The 15,792-nt window shown below is 34.3% G+C and overlaps 1 protein-coding gene across 4 annotated transcripts in view; it reads right to left on the bottom strand.

The window, feature by feature from the left end:
- CDH10 (cadherin 10) overlaps positions 1–15,792 on the bottom strand; it is a 94,656-nt gene that overhangs the window by 54,810 nt on the left and 24,054 nt on the right. For 2 of the 4 annotated variants that reach the window (XM_027906554.1, XM_027906553.1), the window contains exon 2: positions 3,939–4,317. In XM_027906554.1, coding sequence (XP_027762355.1) covers positions 3,939–4,169 — 231 coding nt within the window. In that variant the 5' untranslated portion in view covers positions 4,170–4,317. Of the gene's footprint in view, positions 1–3,938; positions 4,318–7,366; positions 7,391–14,738; positions 14,761–15,792 lie in introns of those variants that run through there. The other 2 variants (XM_027906557.1, XM_027906555.1) reach the window with 2 other exon arrangements.

The following is a 15,792-nucleotide window of genomic DNA, read 5'->3' as shown; positions in this document are numbered from 1 at the left end:
AGTGCTTCTTTTAGGCAACAAATTTTACAAAATAAGGTTTAGATTTAAGAGAAAAGTATTTTTTCTGGATATGCTCAAAGTAAATTGAAGTTTTTCATAAGAAGTTTGAAAATGTATAATACTTTGTATTTGCACCACTTTATTTGAAAAATAATAAATGGGTCTTGAAACTGGATACTAAGAAAAAGAAATAAAACTTATAAATCAATTTTCCATAGAATATACATGAAATTTCTGCAGAGAAAAAGACATAAAGGAGGTACTGACCATAACTCTAACCCCAAATAGTAATAAAGTGGGTTTTCTGATATGAGGTTTAAACTTCCTTTTGAATACACCTGCATTGTTTATCTGCAATTGGGAGAGGCATTTTTTTTCCTCAGAATTACTGTCTTCTAGTATATTTTTTCAAAGGCACCTCAAGAATAAATTGTGTAACATGCAGAAAGGTTTAGTTTTCCACATGGCTCTTTTTTATGACTTCAAACTTTACTAGAAATATAACCTGGGGTTCTGCATATACAAAATTCATTTATATAATTTTGATTTCTACTCTCAAAATGCTGTGTATTACATGAAGTAAAGGAGAACCATCTTCTTTATTTACTTTGCCACAATTTCAAAAGGATTGTTGACTTAAAGAAGGAATACTTCAGTTCTTATGGGATTATGTATCCCATTAATTCAAGGAACCCCATTTCCATGATATTTTCCTAGTCAAACATTCTCAAGGTAATCTAAACAGTGAATAAATGAATGTATGAATTGCACTGTAAATTGTAGACACTATTTTCAGGAGTAGTGTAATAGTCAACAGTTTCCCTGACAGATATATTAGATTCAGGTTAAGAAAAAAGAAAAAATACACCAGTCATGAGCTCAGAGAGCAAGCGGATATACACCATAAATCCAGATGAATCTGGTAGTCTCTGCTTTGGAAGTTCTGCTGAAGGAATGTTTGTCCTCTAACTATTACTGTCAAATTTAAAATTCACGCTTAGTACTTGATTTTGACTGAAAACTCTGCATGACAAAAATTGTCTCCTAGTCCTCGACCAAAATCACTGAGTTCTGACTTGTCCTCTTACTATCTCACATAATTTTCAAACACCATCTCCAAACATGTTGCAGAGAAATTAACAGGAAGGTAACATTTTATGTCACCTATCTAAATCATTTTATCTCTGGATAAGATCAGGTAAAAGGAAACGTCCAGAAACACTTTGACTATGCAACTGAGATGGCCCTTGGAAAAGTGAGTGCACTATCAGGGAAAAGAGATAGATAACTGTAAATTTTATGTTTATTATTTTACCTAATATTTTGAGATTTTGGACTATCACACTAAAACATTAATTAGTGTAACAATCAATTTTTAATTCCACATATCTCTTTCCATTTGCTTCCTCTGTGTAAAACTCTCCCTCAGTAAATACAATGCTATGGTACTCTTATTTTGCATGTTTTTTATCCTTTTCTCCAACTTGTCAGAAAATTACTATAGGGCAACTTTATATACTCAGGTTAATTTTAAATTTGTTTGCTCAAATTAACATCTCCTTTATTCTAAGCAGAGCAAAATCATGAAAGTGCAGTCTTCACTGCTCCTCAAGTTTCTTTTCAGTTTTGTACTCTTAATCTGTCTTTTTACTTATCTTTACTTGTCACTTCACATTTGCAAACACTTCCCTCAGCCAAAGTAGTCAGTTTTTACCAACATCTTTCTCTTTTTCTAATGCAGATGAGTTAACCTACGTAAATGTTAACCCTTTCCCATGTAAAGAGTCTTCCTTCACTTATTTATGACTGGAAGAAAATTATGAAGTAACACCACTCACACCATGATTTGGAACCATAAATATTCAGAAATAATGCAATAGAAAAAAGTAATCATCAGGCTTCTGAAGGAACCTAAATAATTTGAAACTCAGAGTGCTCTGCAAAGCTGTTTATTTCCTAGGATTTCTCTGAGCAATACACTTTCAGTACAATAGCATAGTGTTTTGATGCAGTGCCCTTTCCTATTTTGTGGGCAAGATCAATTTTCATCAGCTATCACCCTGATTTGGACTGAGGAACTGGCCTATTTACTTTGGAATACATGGGAGGCATGACTGTACACCTGAGAATTGTATGAAATAAATATAGGGAATATTTACAAGACACTCAACGTGCTTTGGAAATGGTGGTATTATTCAAATTCTAGTGCTAATATTACAGACTAAATGCAACAAATAAAAAATGGAAACAAAAAGGTAACTTCCTCGTTCATAAGCATGCACTCTTTAATTTTTACCTAGTACTTAAATTTCATGAATGTTAGTGTTTCCTTTCACAAATCCTCCAAAATTCTTATTTTTTTCAAGAAACATTTTATAATAACCCCATACACCAGTACATACTGGAGCCCAGCTGGCTGGATAGCAGTTTTTCAGAGTGACCTTGGGGTCTTTGTGGACAGCAAGCTGATCAGGAGCCAGAAATGTGCCCTCACAGCAAAGGTTGTGAGCACCCTGGGCTCCATTAGAAGGAGCATCACCTGGAGATCAAGAAACAGGATCCTTCCTCTCTCCTCTGCCTTGGTGAGACAAGTCTGTAGTTCCGTGCCAAGATCTGGGTTCACCAGGTAAAGAGAGATATGGAACTACTGAGTCCATCAAATATCCTGTAAATCGACTAAGGGACTAGGACATTTTTCATTTGAGGAGATGCTGAGAGAGCCGAAACTGTTCAGCCTGGAGAAGGCTCAGCAGGAACCTTATTAATATATATAAATACCCGCTGGGAAGGAGTGAGGGAGACAGGCTCAATTTATTTTCAGTGGTGCTCAGTGACATGACAAGAGGTAACAGGCACAAATTGAAATACAAGAAATTCCTTTTAAAAATAGGAGCAAAATTTTGCTGAGTAGATGGTCAAACACCTGAACAGGTTGCCCAGTTAAATTGTGGAGTCTCTACCTGTGGAGCTATTTAAAATCTGACTGGACATAGTCCTGAGAAAGCTCCAGCTTACCCTTCTTTGAGCATGGACGTTGGGCTAGATGATCTCTAGAGATGCACTATAGTCTCAGCTGCTCTGATTCTGTGATTTTCAAAAAGTCATTATTTCACTGGAGTATACTCCAAGTTCAAAACCATTTAAGAAATGAAAAGCTAGTTTATACAAAATTGAATTTCTCTGTTTAGCACCAACCACTGGTGTTAAGTGGTATCCATTACTGCTGACAACAACTTTCATTCCAAGAAAATTATAATTTTTAATTAATTTTTGTACCCATTTGAATATGATTGTGGTATTACACATTATATGTTTTTTAAAAAATCACACGGCAAAACAATCAACAACAGAAAATAATTAAAAGGACACTTTCAATGTCCTTTACTTATACCTCTAGCATGCTATCCAGTCATATGGGCCACTCTGCTGACTTCTATTGTAGTTCACTCCCTTACTACCTCATTTCTATCATGCTTGTTAATGAACTTTACTCACTGGAGTTTATTGAAATTCAGGGAGAGTGAAAGAGGAAGAATATTTTTTCTTCAAAAGAGAAAATATATTCTTCAAATATGAGCATGGAAAAAGAATGCAGTATCTTGTATGAAACGAAATATTGAGAGATAGAGTTGAAAAATTATTTTATAATGATTTATAAAATAATATGTTTTGATAAAGAGAACATACTGAGTGGGCTGCTGGTAGTAACAATGTGCTGAAGCAAACAAATCTGTCAAAGATATCTGCATTTGTTTCATTCATATATTTCTGAATAGCTTTAACTAGCAACATTAATTTAGTGATTATAGCAGGAGAAACAATATACGTGTTGCCTGTAAATCTCCTTTTTACACATTAGAATACAACAGAAAATCTAAGGCTCTGTAGGAAGAAAAGCAAACGTTAAAATTATACAGAAAATATAATGAGAAACTTACCTTGCCTACATACTGATAATCAGATCCTGTGTATTCCTCTAAAAGAAAAAACTGATTCCACATCCAGCCTCGCTTCTGGCGGTGAATTGCTTTCCCATCATTCCCTGATGCACGCCCTCCAAAGCTTTTGGGTCTGAGATCAGGAGTCCTTCTAAACAGCATTTCTGTATGGCAGGGATGCGGCAGCCACATCCAGAGCAGCAGAAGTAATAGGACTTGCTGTATTGTCATAGTTCTCCACTGCTGGTGCTTTTCAAGCAGGTTGGCAATGGAGCCTTACAGTTTTGTTTTTCTTGACTTGTTTTTTATGTCTCTAGTTGCAGATGCAGACAAGCACTCTCCAGCAACTCATCTCTGAATAGTACATATTAACCAAATCCTGAAAGTAAACAGAGAAGAAACAATGTAAGTGGAAATGAATCCACTCCCTAGTGTCCAATGTCCGTGCTGCTGTGCCCTGCAGATACAGAACATCATGAAATAGAAAGCAATCTGGTTAGGAATATAAAGGTTGTTCATATAGGGAGAGCTCTATGAATATGTTAGGTAGCTGCTGTCAAAACACTTCATAAGAAAAAGTAAGGGTGCCATTTAAAACCTTTCAATTTAGAAACTTCTAAGTGTTCTTTATTTAGACTGGTTGATATTGCTGAAACTTACACATTAAATAATGCCTCCTGTGCTTCAAATGTTTTCCACCCAATTTGATTTACAAGAGTTCCAGTGTTTTATTAATCTTAATATCAAGAGACCTGAAACTCTAACACAAAGTAGTTTTAGAAATTACAAAATGGTAAAACACCAGTTCTCCAGGGTATTTTAAATGGTAAAAGGGAACATCATATGCATCAGAAGAGCTACAACATGACAAGAAGAAAACTTTTAAATACAAAAAGTTCTTGACATGGTCTTGCAACATGGGGTGATGCAATCTTAGACTTAAAATGTAGGAAGTATTAAGGGTCTGTTTTCAAGGTGTCCTGGATAACTGAACTTAATCTCATTGTGGGAAGTGATATTGCAGAAAAAAGGCAAGCCTCTCCCAACTCACATTTGCTTTGTTTCATTTGAGTTTTTTCCTTCTTCTAACAGAACCATGAGATGTTATTTCAGTAAGACAAATTTAGCCAGGTTCTTTTAACTTTATTTCCATTCCAAAATTTAAAGAATAATACTTTTTGTTAGTGAGATCATTTAGTAATTGTTTCCTTCAGTATATCACAAAAAACCTATGATTTGCCATCTTAATAGAGTATAGTTTCTGCAAATTATAATCAGGGTGGTTTGCATGCCCATAGAAAACAAAATGCATGGATGGTGGTTGCATTTTCTTTTATATTTTTCCATGTGACCCAAAACTCAAGTAGTAAAAAGCTTGGATTGTTTTTTCTCTCTTTGCTGATTTTGACAGGTAAGTAACATTGTACACTGCAATACCATATGTCCTCTGCTTTCAATAACATTATACTATAGTTCACTATCATCTTAAAAATTTCTATTTTTCAAAGAAGATTTATGTAAAAATTTCAGAAATTTTTCCTGTGTTCCAGTTTGATATCGATGTGCTACTTTAACAATTTCCAGTAAGCCTGTGTTTATTAAAAGAACTTGTGACAAAATGTCATGAGTTTCAAGTAGACAGACTATGAAATACAGTGATCTAGTTAAAAGGTTGTGTGTGCGTGTGAGTAGGTGCCTGTCCACCTGTGCTAATAACCAAACAGATTCTTTTCTGGAACCAGATGTTGTCTTCAGAGTCATATTGTCCCAGGTGAAAATTTTCCCCTCCCTCCCAACATTTGGAAGACTAAATAACTTCACAAAGCAACTGCCATTAAGGACTTTAGCCTCAAGCCTGTTCATAGTAACTCACAGATGTCCATTACCATTTATATCTACACCAAGTGATGTATAATTTAATTTACTCTTTTTTCCTTTCTCCTAAATTTTGACATTTACTTGATTTGGAAACTTTGATTACTATGTAGAACAATATGTTCTAATATAAGCTACTAATAACATGCTGAATTATATCAGCATATAAAAACTGAAGATGTGGTCCTCCACCTAGGAAATTATTTATCACAACTTGTATTTGCATTCTTTTGAGACAAAGGTATACTGAGTGAGAGAGGAGGACTATGATTTATTCTCAGTTATAAATATTTCTCAAAGATTATAAGAAATTCAAAGTTGAAATTAGCTCTTCAGGATATTATCAGTTTCCTTAAAATTTGGAAAACTATTGGGTATTTTTTTTGAAAAGGGTTTGTGTGGGTTTGGTTTTTGGTTTGGGGGGATTTTTTGTTGTTCTTTTTTCACTTTCTTGTGGCCTTTAGTATATATATATTCCATTATACGCACATTATTATTTGATGTAGAAGAGTTGTTAAATGCCTCTTGGGAAATAATGCTTCAATATTAGGAGTTGTTATTGAATTTCCTTCTTGTTAAATTAGGTCAGCAGAATAAAAGCTCAGATGAAATTTGTTAAACTTACAAAAGCAGCTAATGCACATGGACTTGGCAAGCACAGCTGCTTAATGGATGTACATGCCAGCAAGGCCTTTTCCCTCCTTTGAGACTCCTGTTGGAGTTCAGTTTTCTGCTTTAAATGTAATGAGTTTGATAGTAGTGTACACTAAAGCACTAACATTTTCCTTTAAAAATAAGCTAGCAAACAAGAGAAAATGGACCAAACTAATAAAAAGCATTGAATAAAGGAAAATTTTGAAGGGAATTAGATGAAAGAAATCTTTTAACAGAATATAAAGAATATAACATACAGAAACTAGACAGAAGTCTGAGTTCTGTATTACATGGCATATCTGGATTGTGTGCTGATCTGCCAGACCTGGAAAAGTCAATGGATGAAGATACATTTTTCAGCTGCTTGAATTTCTTGGGGGTTTTGTTTTTTTGTTCGTTTTTATTTTTTGTTGTTGTGTGTTTTGGGAGTTTGCTTGTTGGCTTTTGTTGTTGTCATTGTAATTCCCTGGAGAGCTATTTGGAAAACTGTCTAAATTTGTGCCAAAAAATTGTCTTAGAAAAGGGTATGAGAATTCAGAAGAATGTAATAATTTTGCTGGCTCCAAGTATTTTTCAGAAATTATTTGAAACACTTTAAAAAAGCTTTAAATAGTTTTAAGTGAAACTATTTTATCAGTCTTTCTACACAAATCTCTCTCTAACTCTTCTTCCAAAAGTTCACTTCTTGAATTTTTCCCAAAATAGAAAAGAAATGGGGGGAGGGGGGTGGTGGAATAAAACTTTTTAAAGCTCGACTGGGCTTGTTTATACAGGTTTTTGTTTTTGTATTATTTTTAATGAGTTTTCTTGGAACAGTCTCTAGGAGATGTATCAATCATCACTGAAGCTATTAATCATTTCACCATGAGCTTTCAGGTAATAATTTAGGCAGTACTTACTGTCCACAAGTTAATCACTTCTATATCTCTCAGAACTTAAAAGAAAATGTTCTAATGCCACTTCAACTCTATTCACAGAATCTCAGAGTATGCTGACTTGGAAGGGACCCACAAGGATCATCGAGTCCAACTCCTGATCCTGCACAGAACCATCCCCAAGAGACACACCATGTGCCTGAGAGTATCATCCAAACATTTCTTGAACTCTGTCAGGCTTAGTGCTGTGACCACTTTCCTGAGAGGCCTATTCCAGTACTCAACCACCCTCAGGAGGAAGAAGCTTTTTCTAATATCTAACTTAAACCTCCCCGATTTCAAATGTAATTTTAGCAAAATTTGCAAAATACTTTGCAGTCATGCAACTTCCCCTCTCAATAATATTAAAACATACTTCATACAGTTTGAAACTCACAAGATCTGTACAAGGGGCCATGAATGCCTTTAAATGATGCACATCTCAGAGTTCCATTTACTGATTGCTCCAGAAGACTGATCTTTTACACCAGGGATGCTATTTCTATATTAAATTATACCTTTTTTTTGTCTGGGTTTTTTTGACATTACTGTATAGTTGTTTTTGGAATTCATCAGAACTAAATTTAAAGTAGTAACTTTAATATAGATCAAAACCTTGTGTTTGTTTGCTTTTTGTTTTGTTTGTAGGGTTTTTTTTTATAAAGAAATTTTAGTAAAGCTCTCTTTTTTGTGAAGAGAAAATCTGAACAAAAAAAATTTACTTGGGATAGCTGCCATTTAAGAATTTTGCTCTGTATTTAACTTTGGCTGGAGACTCTCTGTCATAGTTCCTACAGCCATCAGCCTACAGCCAAAGTTCCTATGGTTATCAGCCATGACACACAATTCCTACCATTTTGATTCTTCCTTGAAGTAGGCAACTTGGCAATGTACTTCTGTTTCAATAGAACTCTGATTCCTGGCTTATGATGTCAGAAATGAAATTCAAAACTCTGACTTGAAATAATAGGAACTATTTAACAAGCTAGTAAAAATGGAAGCAGGAAGTCATTTAAGTGCAAAAGATGCTGCATTTTCAATGAGCCCCGTAAGAACCCTCAACTCAGTTAATTTAGTTGTTCTAATTTATTTGCCACTGCTTTATCAAAAACAGAAATAAAGTTCTAATGCTTTAGAGAATAGTGTGATGAAGCAAGTACTTTAAAAAGCCACCTTTGTGAAAGACTCTAATTCAAAACACAACAATTATTTCCATCTGTATGTATAACTTATCAGTGTAAGTTATTCCTTTAGGGAAAAAAAAAGATGATAGATTTTATGCATATTTTTAGGAGTACTTGAAACAGACAAATTAGCTCTGTCAAATGATCAATTCTTAATGGATTCTAATCTCATTATTCCTTGTATTATAGATTTATGTTCACTGCTTTATGTATTATATCCCAATGAAGTAATCTGAAGTCATTCATAATTTAATTGCTTAGTTCTGAACTAAGGAGATAATTGGTAAATTGTCAATAAGCTGCTTATTTCATAGCCTGAAGTAGAACTCTTACACACCACAGTGACCACACTTCAAGTTATTAAATTATAACATGAATTTGCAAAGTAGTCAGCTATACCTTTGAACTTCAGAATTCAGTTCCCTTTATGAAGTCCTGCAAGCCTTGATCTGCTTAGGATTTAAATTAAATATGCATAGTCCAACGCTAAACTAAAAAAAACTCAGCAACTAACATTTCAGGAATTAGGTATTATAATTAGTAATACTAATCATATTTCCCAATCATAAAAATAATTCACTCAAAGGAGTGCTTTCCATGTTGTTTTCATAATTCATGGGGAAAAAGACTCAAAATCAAGCAGAGAAAACAAAATAAAAATTATTATTAAATATTATTAAACACCATCCCACCCCCCCCAAGTTATCGTATAGTACATTGACTTCAAAGTAGAAGGCTAAAAATTTTATCTTCTTTCCAATGGTAGTTCAGTAACTGGATATCCAAAACTGCAGTTAGGCAGACAGAAATGCAGGAAAAGAAAAGGAACAAGTAACTCCAAGCAGATGACAAACTGAAGAAGAAGAGGGTGTCAAACTTCGCCTCCTCTCATTTCCCCTGCTGGGGAATGGAGAATACAGTCCTCCCTCCTGTAAAGATCTCTGGATGCCTCACCACAATCCTTCCATGTTCTTCTTAAATAAGAATGAAACCCTCAGGCTTAACACAGTGCAACACTGAAATCATGAGCAGAAGAGCACTGTTTATTAATGAGGTTTTCTTTATTAATTAAAATATTTGGATACCTAACAACAATTCTAACTCTCTGCATATGATGAACTCACTTTTTCTCACAGCAAGACATTGAGAGTACCACACTATTATGGTAGTTCTCTATACATACCCCAAAATTTATAATTTTCACTAAGATATTGGAGGGGAGCTTATGAGTGCAGGGCTGACAAAATGGTAGGTGACTTGTGGGCACTCAAAATTTGTATGAAACTTTATAATTTCTGTACCCTGTGAGGTTCCCATGGCATTTCACCGTGTTCTCCCTTCTAGATGACTGTTTCCTATCTGTTTACTCATACTAAGTTAAGTTGCACAGGTCTTGGTCACTGGTATATATCTGGTATTTCTCTGCATAATTTGCGTGAACAAGTATAGAGTCTGCATAAACCCTCCCAGCTGAATTTAAGAAAAAACCACAAAGTATTAAAAAAAAGTATTTAAAAAAAAAATCTGAAATTTGCAGGGTATATTTAAAAAAAAAAAGTAAAGTGGAAAGATTGTAGGTTGCACAGTATAACAATAAACTACTCTGTGAGTTAACACAGGTAGGCAACCAGAACAACCACAAAACCATGGCTGACATACAAAGAGGAAATCTATTTCATTACCTCACAAACCAGAGGATCCCAAAGCAGCACCCAGGTTGAAACACACAAGTGGGAATGTTAGGCTTAGTCCACTCTACAGGGCCTTCTGTTTACACTAGTTTATCAAGGGCCCTTGCATGGGTAGTATACCATCATGTTTTGATCTCCTCGGTTTTTTTATCATCTCTGAGCTTTGATCTTCCATGAGAATGTCTCTATGTCTCTCAAAACACCTATGTTATCTCTACACAGAAATTCTACTTCTCAAAACAGACAGTGGATAAATTGCAGTAGGTGAAATACATGGAGTTTCCCACATTGTTATTGTCCAGGCCTTGGCAATCTCAGTTGCAAGGCCATTTGAGTGAATCTACCATCCTCCTTGTCGTTCTTCTGGTTTTAACCCTTTTCTCCCAAGAAATACCTAGGCATGGTTCTGGAGAAAACAACAGAGAAAAAGGGTATGATAGTTTTGAACAATCCCAATGTTGTTTTTTTTATCACTTATCAAGAAAAAGAAAAAAGAAAAAGAAAAAGAAAAAGAAAAAGAAAAAGAAAAAGAAAAAGAAAAAGAAAAAGAAAAAGAAAAAGAAAAAGAAAAGAAAAAGAAAAAGAAAAAGAAAAAGAAAAAGAAAAAGAAAAAGAAAAAGAAAAAGAAAAAGAAAAAGAAAAAGAAAAAGAAAAAGAAAAAGAAAAAGAAAAAGAAAAAGAAAAAGAAAAAGAAAAAGAAAGAAAAAGAGGAGAAAGAAGATATGTGGACAGGAATATGATTCTTAAGAAATTTAAGAAGTATGAAATAATCCTTCCTCTCTGCTCAGCCTCGTTTCTAATTCTGTGTCCACATTTGAACACACATCTAATTATTTACAACATGTAAATTATTAGAAATCAGGCTAGCAATAAAATGTTTAGGGAAAAAAATGTTATTTTCGAGGAAAGAACTACACCTATTTACTCAGTCTGCAGAAAGAAAAATATATGATGAAGGTGGTAGTTTTCAGAAACACTGTTGAAAATAAGAAATTATTCTCAACGCACACCACAGATAGTATAAGCAATTGACTTCACTAACAACCATGGTGATTTAGGGTAACCAAGTAAAACTTCCTATATATTTGCAGGATTATTCGGCAACTGAAATGAGATGTGGCTGAAGGACTGGAATAAGTCTGAGAAAACTTTCAGGAATGGGCTGCCTGCAGCCCATATGACCAGAGTATTTCTCAAGATGTTTTCACATGCCATCCTGTAAAACTCTATCCCTTCTTTTTCCATGCTACCAGTGGCCACCCTATTCTCCTATATATGAGTATGTATCATTCATTCCAGATAAACTGCATCTTTTCCATTTATCTGATTTCATCTCAAAAGCATCTTTAGATTTACTTTTGTGGGTTGAAAGCAGCTTAAATTCTCTTGCTTGCCAACCAGCATAGCATGCTTTTCCAAGTCAAATGATTCAGTCCCAGAGACATGGTTCCCCCCCATTTAGATACGGTCTCGCCATTCCTCTGAGTTTCCTTCCATAAGATTTTGTAGTTGTATTTCTCCTCTAAATTGTCTGCTATGCTCTACCAGATAGTGAACTTAGCTCTTTCTTTCTCCACTGTGAATTCATCCCATGTATTTCTTTCTAAGTGATTATCCCCTTTGTGTTAACCCATGACCATGCTGCCTTCTAAAACATCCAAATTCCATTAGCAGACTTTTTTCTTTTACAAAAAGATAGTCCTCTGTTTCATATACTAAAAAACCCAACCGAAATCCAAACCCACTTATAGCTTTTAGAATTTAATTATGCTTGCTAGCTTTTCGCTTTCTCTTCCTTCCTTCTTTTTCAAAAACAAAAGCAAACCAAACAAAAAACAACCAACCAAAACAAACATAAAATACCTCTCACAATTAAAAAAAAGCACAAAACATGTTGTGATATTTAGCAGGCATGCTAGGTGAAGGGTAGAAGAGAGTTATAGTGGAGAGGAGGTCAATGACCTGTTCTGATGAGAAGCAGTGAACAAGCTCCAGAACATATTCTTCCTCTGAAGAAGAAAACAGTGACCTATCAGTGAAATTATATCTATTTCCATCAATATCTTGTTGTAATTTAGACACAAGAGTATACTGAAAAGATTTGCTTAACACCCCATTTTTTTTCACTTGTTCATTACATTCCATCTTTGTCAGAGCATGATTTTTCTGGAATCAAAAATCAGAAAATTCTATCTGAATTTTTCCAAGAACAAAACAGAGAGATCACTGAGTATCCAGAACCGGTGACTTAATATTCCTTCTTCTTGTACTGAACTGCTTTCCTGAATGGGATGAATTATAAAGCATAACGCTGAAGAGTTATCAAGTGGACATTCTTTTCCTTCAGGGCAGGTGGATTTTTAAATCTCCTAGCCTTTGCTATCCAATGCTTTCACCTGCCAGCAAACTCTCTAAGCCTTATTAGAGAAACAGAATAAGTACAGAAGCATGCCAAATATCTAAAAACTCACTCCAATCTCATCAGGAGTTTATATCTTCAGCTCAGGCTGAAACCTTACAGCTTCAGAGAGCAGAGCCAGTTCACTAAAGCATAAAGAATTGGGGCATTGAGAGACTGTGCCTGCTTAGAAAACTGTGTAATTTAATAAAGTGTTCATTGATGTCTACACAGTGGCTCCTCAAACTTGTGTTAGTGCCTGTGCCTGCAGCATGGATAGTCACATTCCTGCTAATTAGATGATAGCACAAGGATTACACTCTTTCTTAGCAATCAGGAAGAAATGGAAGCAACTATTTCTCATGAAAACTTACTGTTGAAATTGGTAGGAGGATCACATTTCAAGAAATTTTGTGGAAGCATATGATTTTAACTCTTACATTTATTAGAATAAAGCTATAAATACTAAAAAATGCACTATATTATTCACAAATTTCATGAATGATATATTTGGTATTTTAAAAAAAGCTTGAATGACAAGAAGGTACATTTGCAATGCATTTGATTTTTGTCCTACAAATATGTGTTAAAGTGCATAGAGTTTCATCTTGTGTTCATTTTTTTAATAATAACTTTATAACACTAAAAAGTTCTGCTATGGTTTTTTGTATTGTTATCAGTTTATACAGCAAAGAAGTCCCTTTATGAGGTGACTACAGCTTTTTGGACCAGGATGACCTGACATTACAAAAAAAAAAAATATTGTAAGGAATGCTAATATAATTTATTATACTTGTCTGCTGTGGCTGGATCAAATGATCATAATTTCTTTACCCTTAGTGAGTCAGAGTTATAGATTCTGCTTGGCCGTAAGCTGTTATAAATGTCAAACTACAATAACAAACCTCCTAAGAATATACCATATATATTTACAGTATATAATAATCTGTAGCCTTTTGTGCCTCACATTATACCAACTACAGTGCATTGCAACAAGATGAAGTACTGTACACCATGTTTTCAATTCAGGCAATATAATATTTGCTATTGCCCCCGCAATGTGAAACTATCTGTTGTATGAGGTATGCATGAAGACCTAACTAGAAAATCATATCCTGCATTTTCCCAAGTGATTCTTGCCTTAAAAGAGTACACAGCAGGCTGCAACCAATGTCTTTTCACAATTAGGTTTACAGCAGAAATAGCTGTAAAAACCTGCAATTCATATAACAAAAATTCACCTTTTTTGGAATATCTAAGTAATGAAAATGATGTGTCTTGCCTAGTATTGCAAAAGGATATCTGCTCTTAAGTAGTATATGGGCGTGATAAACTGCTTATGGGCATGAGACTGAAACTTTAAAGGCAAGGAAATTTTCACTTAAGAGTATTTCTTTGTGCTATAAAACTCTCCCTGTACTATAATTACAGTGACACTCAAGGATGTTTTTCATCTCAGAAAATATTATTATACATATACTGACATTGCTGTATAAAAAATAGAGGTAGACATTGATCAGATAAATTAAATTATGCATGATCTGACCCTGCATTCCAGACTTGGATCAAGAGTGTTCTAAGTGCCTTCTGCAATATCTATAGAGTTCTATGCTTTATACAATCTCTGTTAGTATCTCAGCTTTCAAAGCAACAATAGATTCTGTTGGACTAGCAAGTTCAGCTGGAAAAGCCAGTTAAACGTGTGGATTTCAGAAATATTCACTGGGCAAATCTGCTGACATTTAAGAACATGTTTGTATAGTACAACCTCTTTTGATATATCTTTTATGGTCATGGTTATATACACATATATGTATATATATACATATATTTTGGTTTGATGATTTTCTATGTGTTGTAGTTTTTTGATGTTGACCATAGCATCTGAGAAAGCAGTAATAATATAGGACTATTGCAGAGATAGCCTGAAGACAGTCACTGAATTTGTGATGAAAGCCAAATAAAGACATGCTTACTTTTCTTGTCCAGATATCCTCTATGTAGAACACTTCTTGACAAAACACATACTTAAAAGTTATTTCAGGAAAAAAATCAATGTGCAGAAAACCATTTGTAATACCCACCTCAATAATGTGAAGACGTACACTTCACAACAAGAACAACCTTCTGGAGAACTAGCTTTTCACACACTGTGAAGTGTACTTTTCTGTGAAATAATGGGTGGAAATCAAAAATCACTTTGCACTGGAAATGAACTTGCATGGCTAATTGGTGAAGGTCTGTGCCCAAATGGCACAAGTGACATTTTTTTCAAAACAATAATTTCATCTTTCTCTCCTGATTTTCAAGGGAAACCAACAAAACACCTTTCAAAGATAAACTTGGAATAGAACTTCAAAAGTCATCTGGAAGCCAAAAAGAATGAACTCAAATGAGGGTTTTTTTTAATTGAGCATTATACTCTCTCTCCCTTTCTTTTTAACTTCCATATCTGCAGATTATAAACTAACTTAACCTCTCATTTCTTTGAGAGCTAAATGTCTCTTTTTATTCTCTAAAACTCGTTTTGTAGCAGTATATTTCATTGGTGACAACTATATATGTGTATATGCATTCTTTCTTTACAGAGTAATGTATTGATAGCTTTCTAATTAAAAGCAGAGAAACTTCTTCAACTTCTGTATAAAATCCACCTTTTCTATTTCAGAACCAAAAAAGGTCCTGTATGCCCGAAAAATGTTTTGTTTTGCGATTTCCTTTTTTAACAAATACAGTAAGACAGGCTAGTAAAATATTTTGACTTTATTAAAAAAGCTACACATCAATTGTAACTTCTTGAATCATTACAGTAACGCTAGCAATCTTTATGACATTCATTAGTGCTTCATCTATGATGCAGAGAAGGAATATACTCTTCTCTATTACTCTACAGAACAAAATACTAAAATATTATTCTATTATTCTAGATCAGCGGAGATTGTAGAGCAACTATGTCACAGGCAAGAAGGCAAATTGCATCTTTTGAAGTCTCAGGACACAATACTGAGTGGTCTTTCATTTATCCTCTTCTGAGACGCTTCTATTCTGTATCCTGTACTTATGTATCCTGTTTCAAGCCTGTTTCATGAGGTCATTAATATATGAATAGTAATGGATTTATGATTAGTCAAGTTAAAT

Source organism: Empidonax traillii, unplaced genomic scaffold (assembly GCF_003031625.1).
Source record: "Empidonax traillii isolate 1590-97213 ecotype Southwest subspecies unplaced genomic scaffold, ASM303162v1 scaffold1321:size163106, whole genome shotgun sequence".
Lineage (NCBI taxonomy): Eukaryota > Metazoa > Chordata > Aves > Passeriformes > Tyrannidae > Empidonax > Empidonax traillii.
Note: the sequence above shows the minus strand (reverse complement) of the source record. Positions and strands in the feature narration are given on the sequence as shown.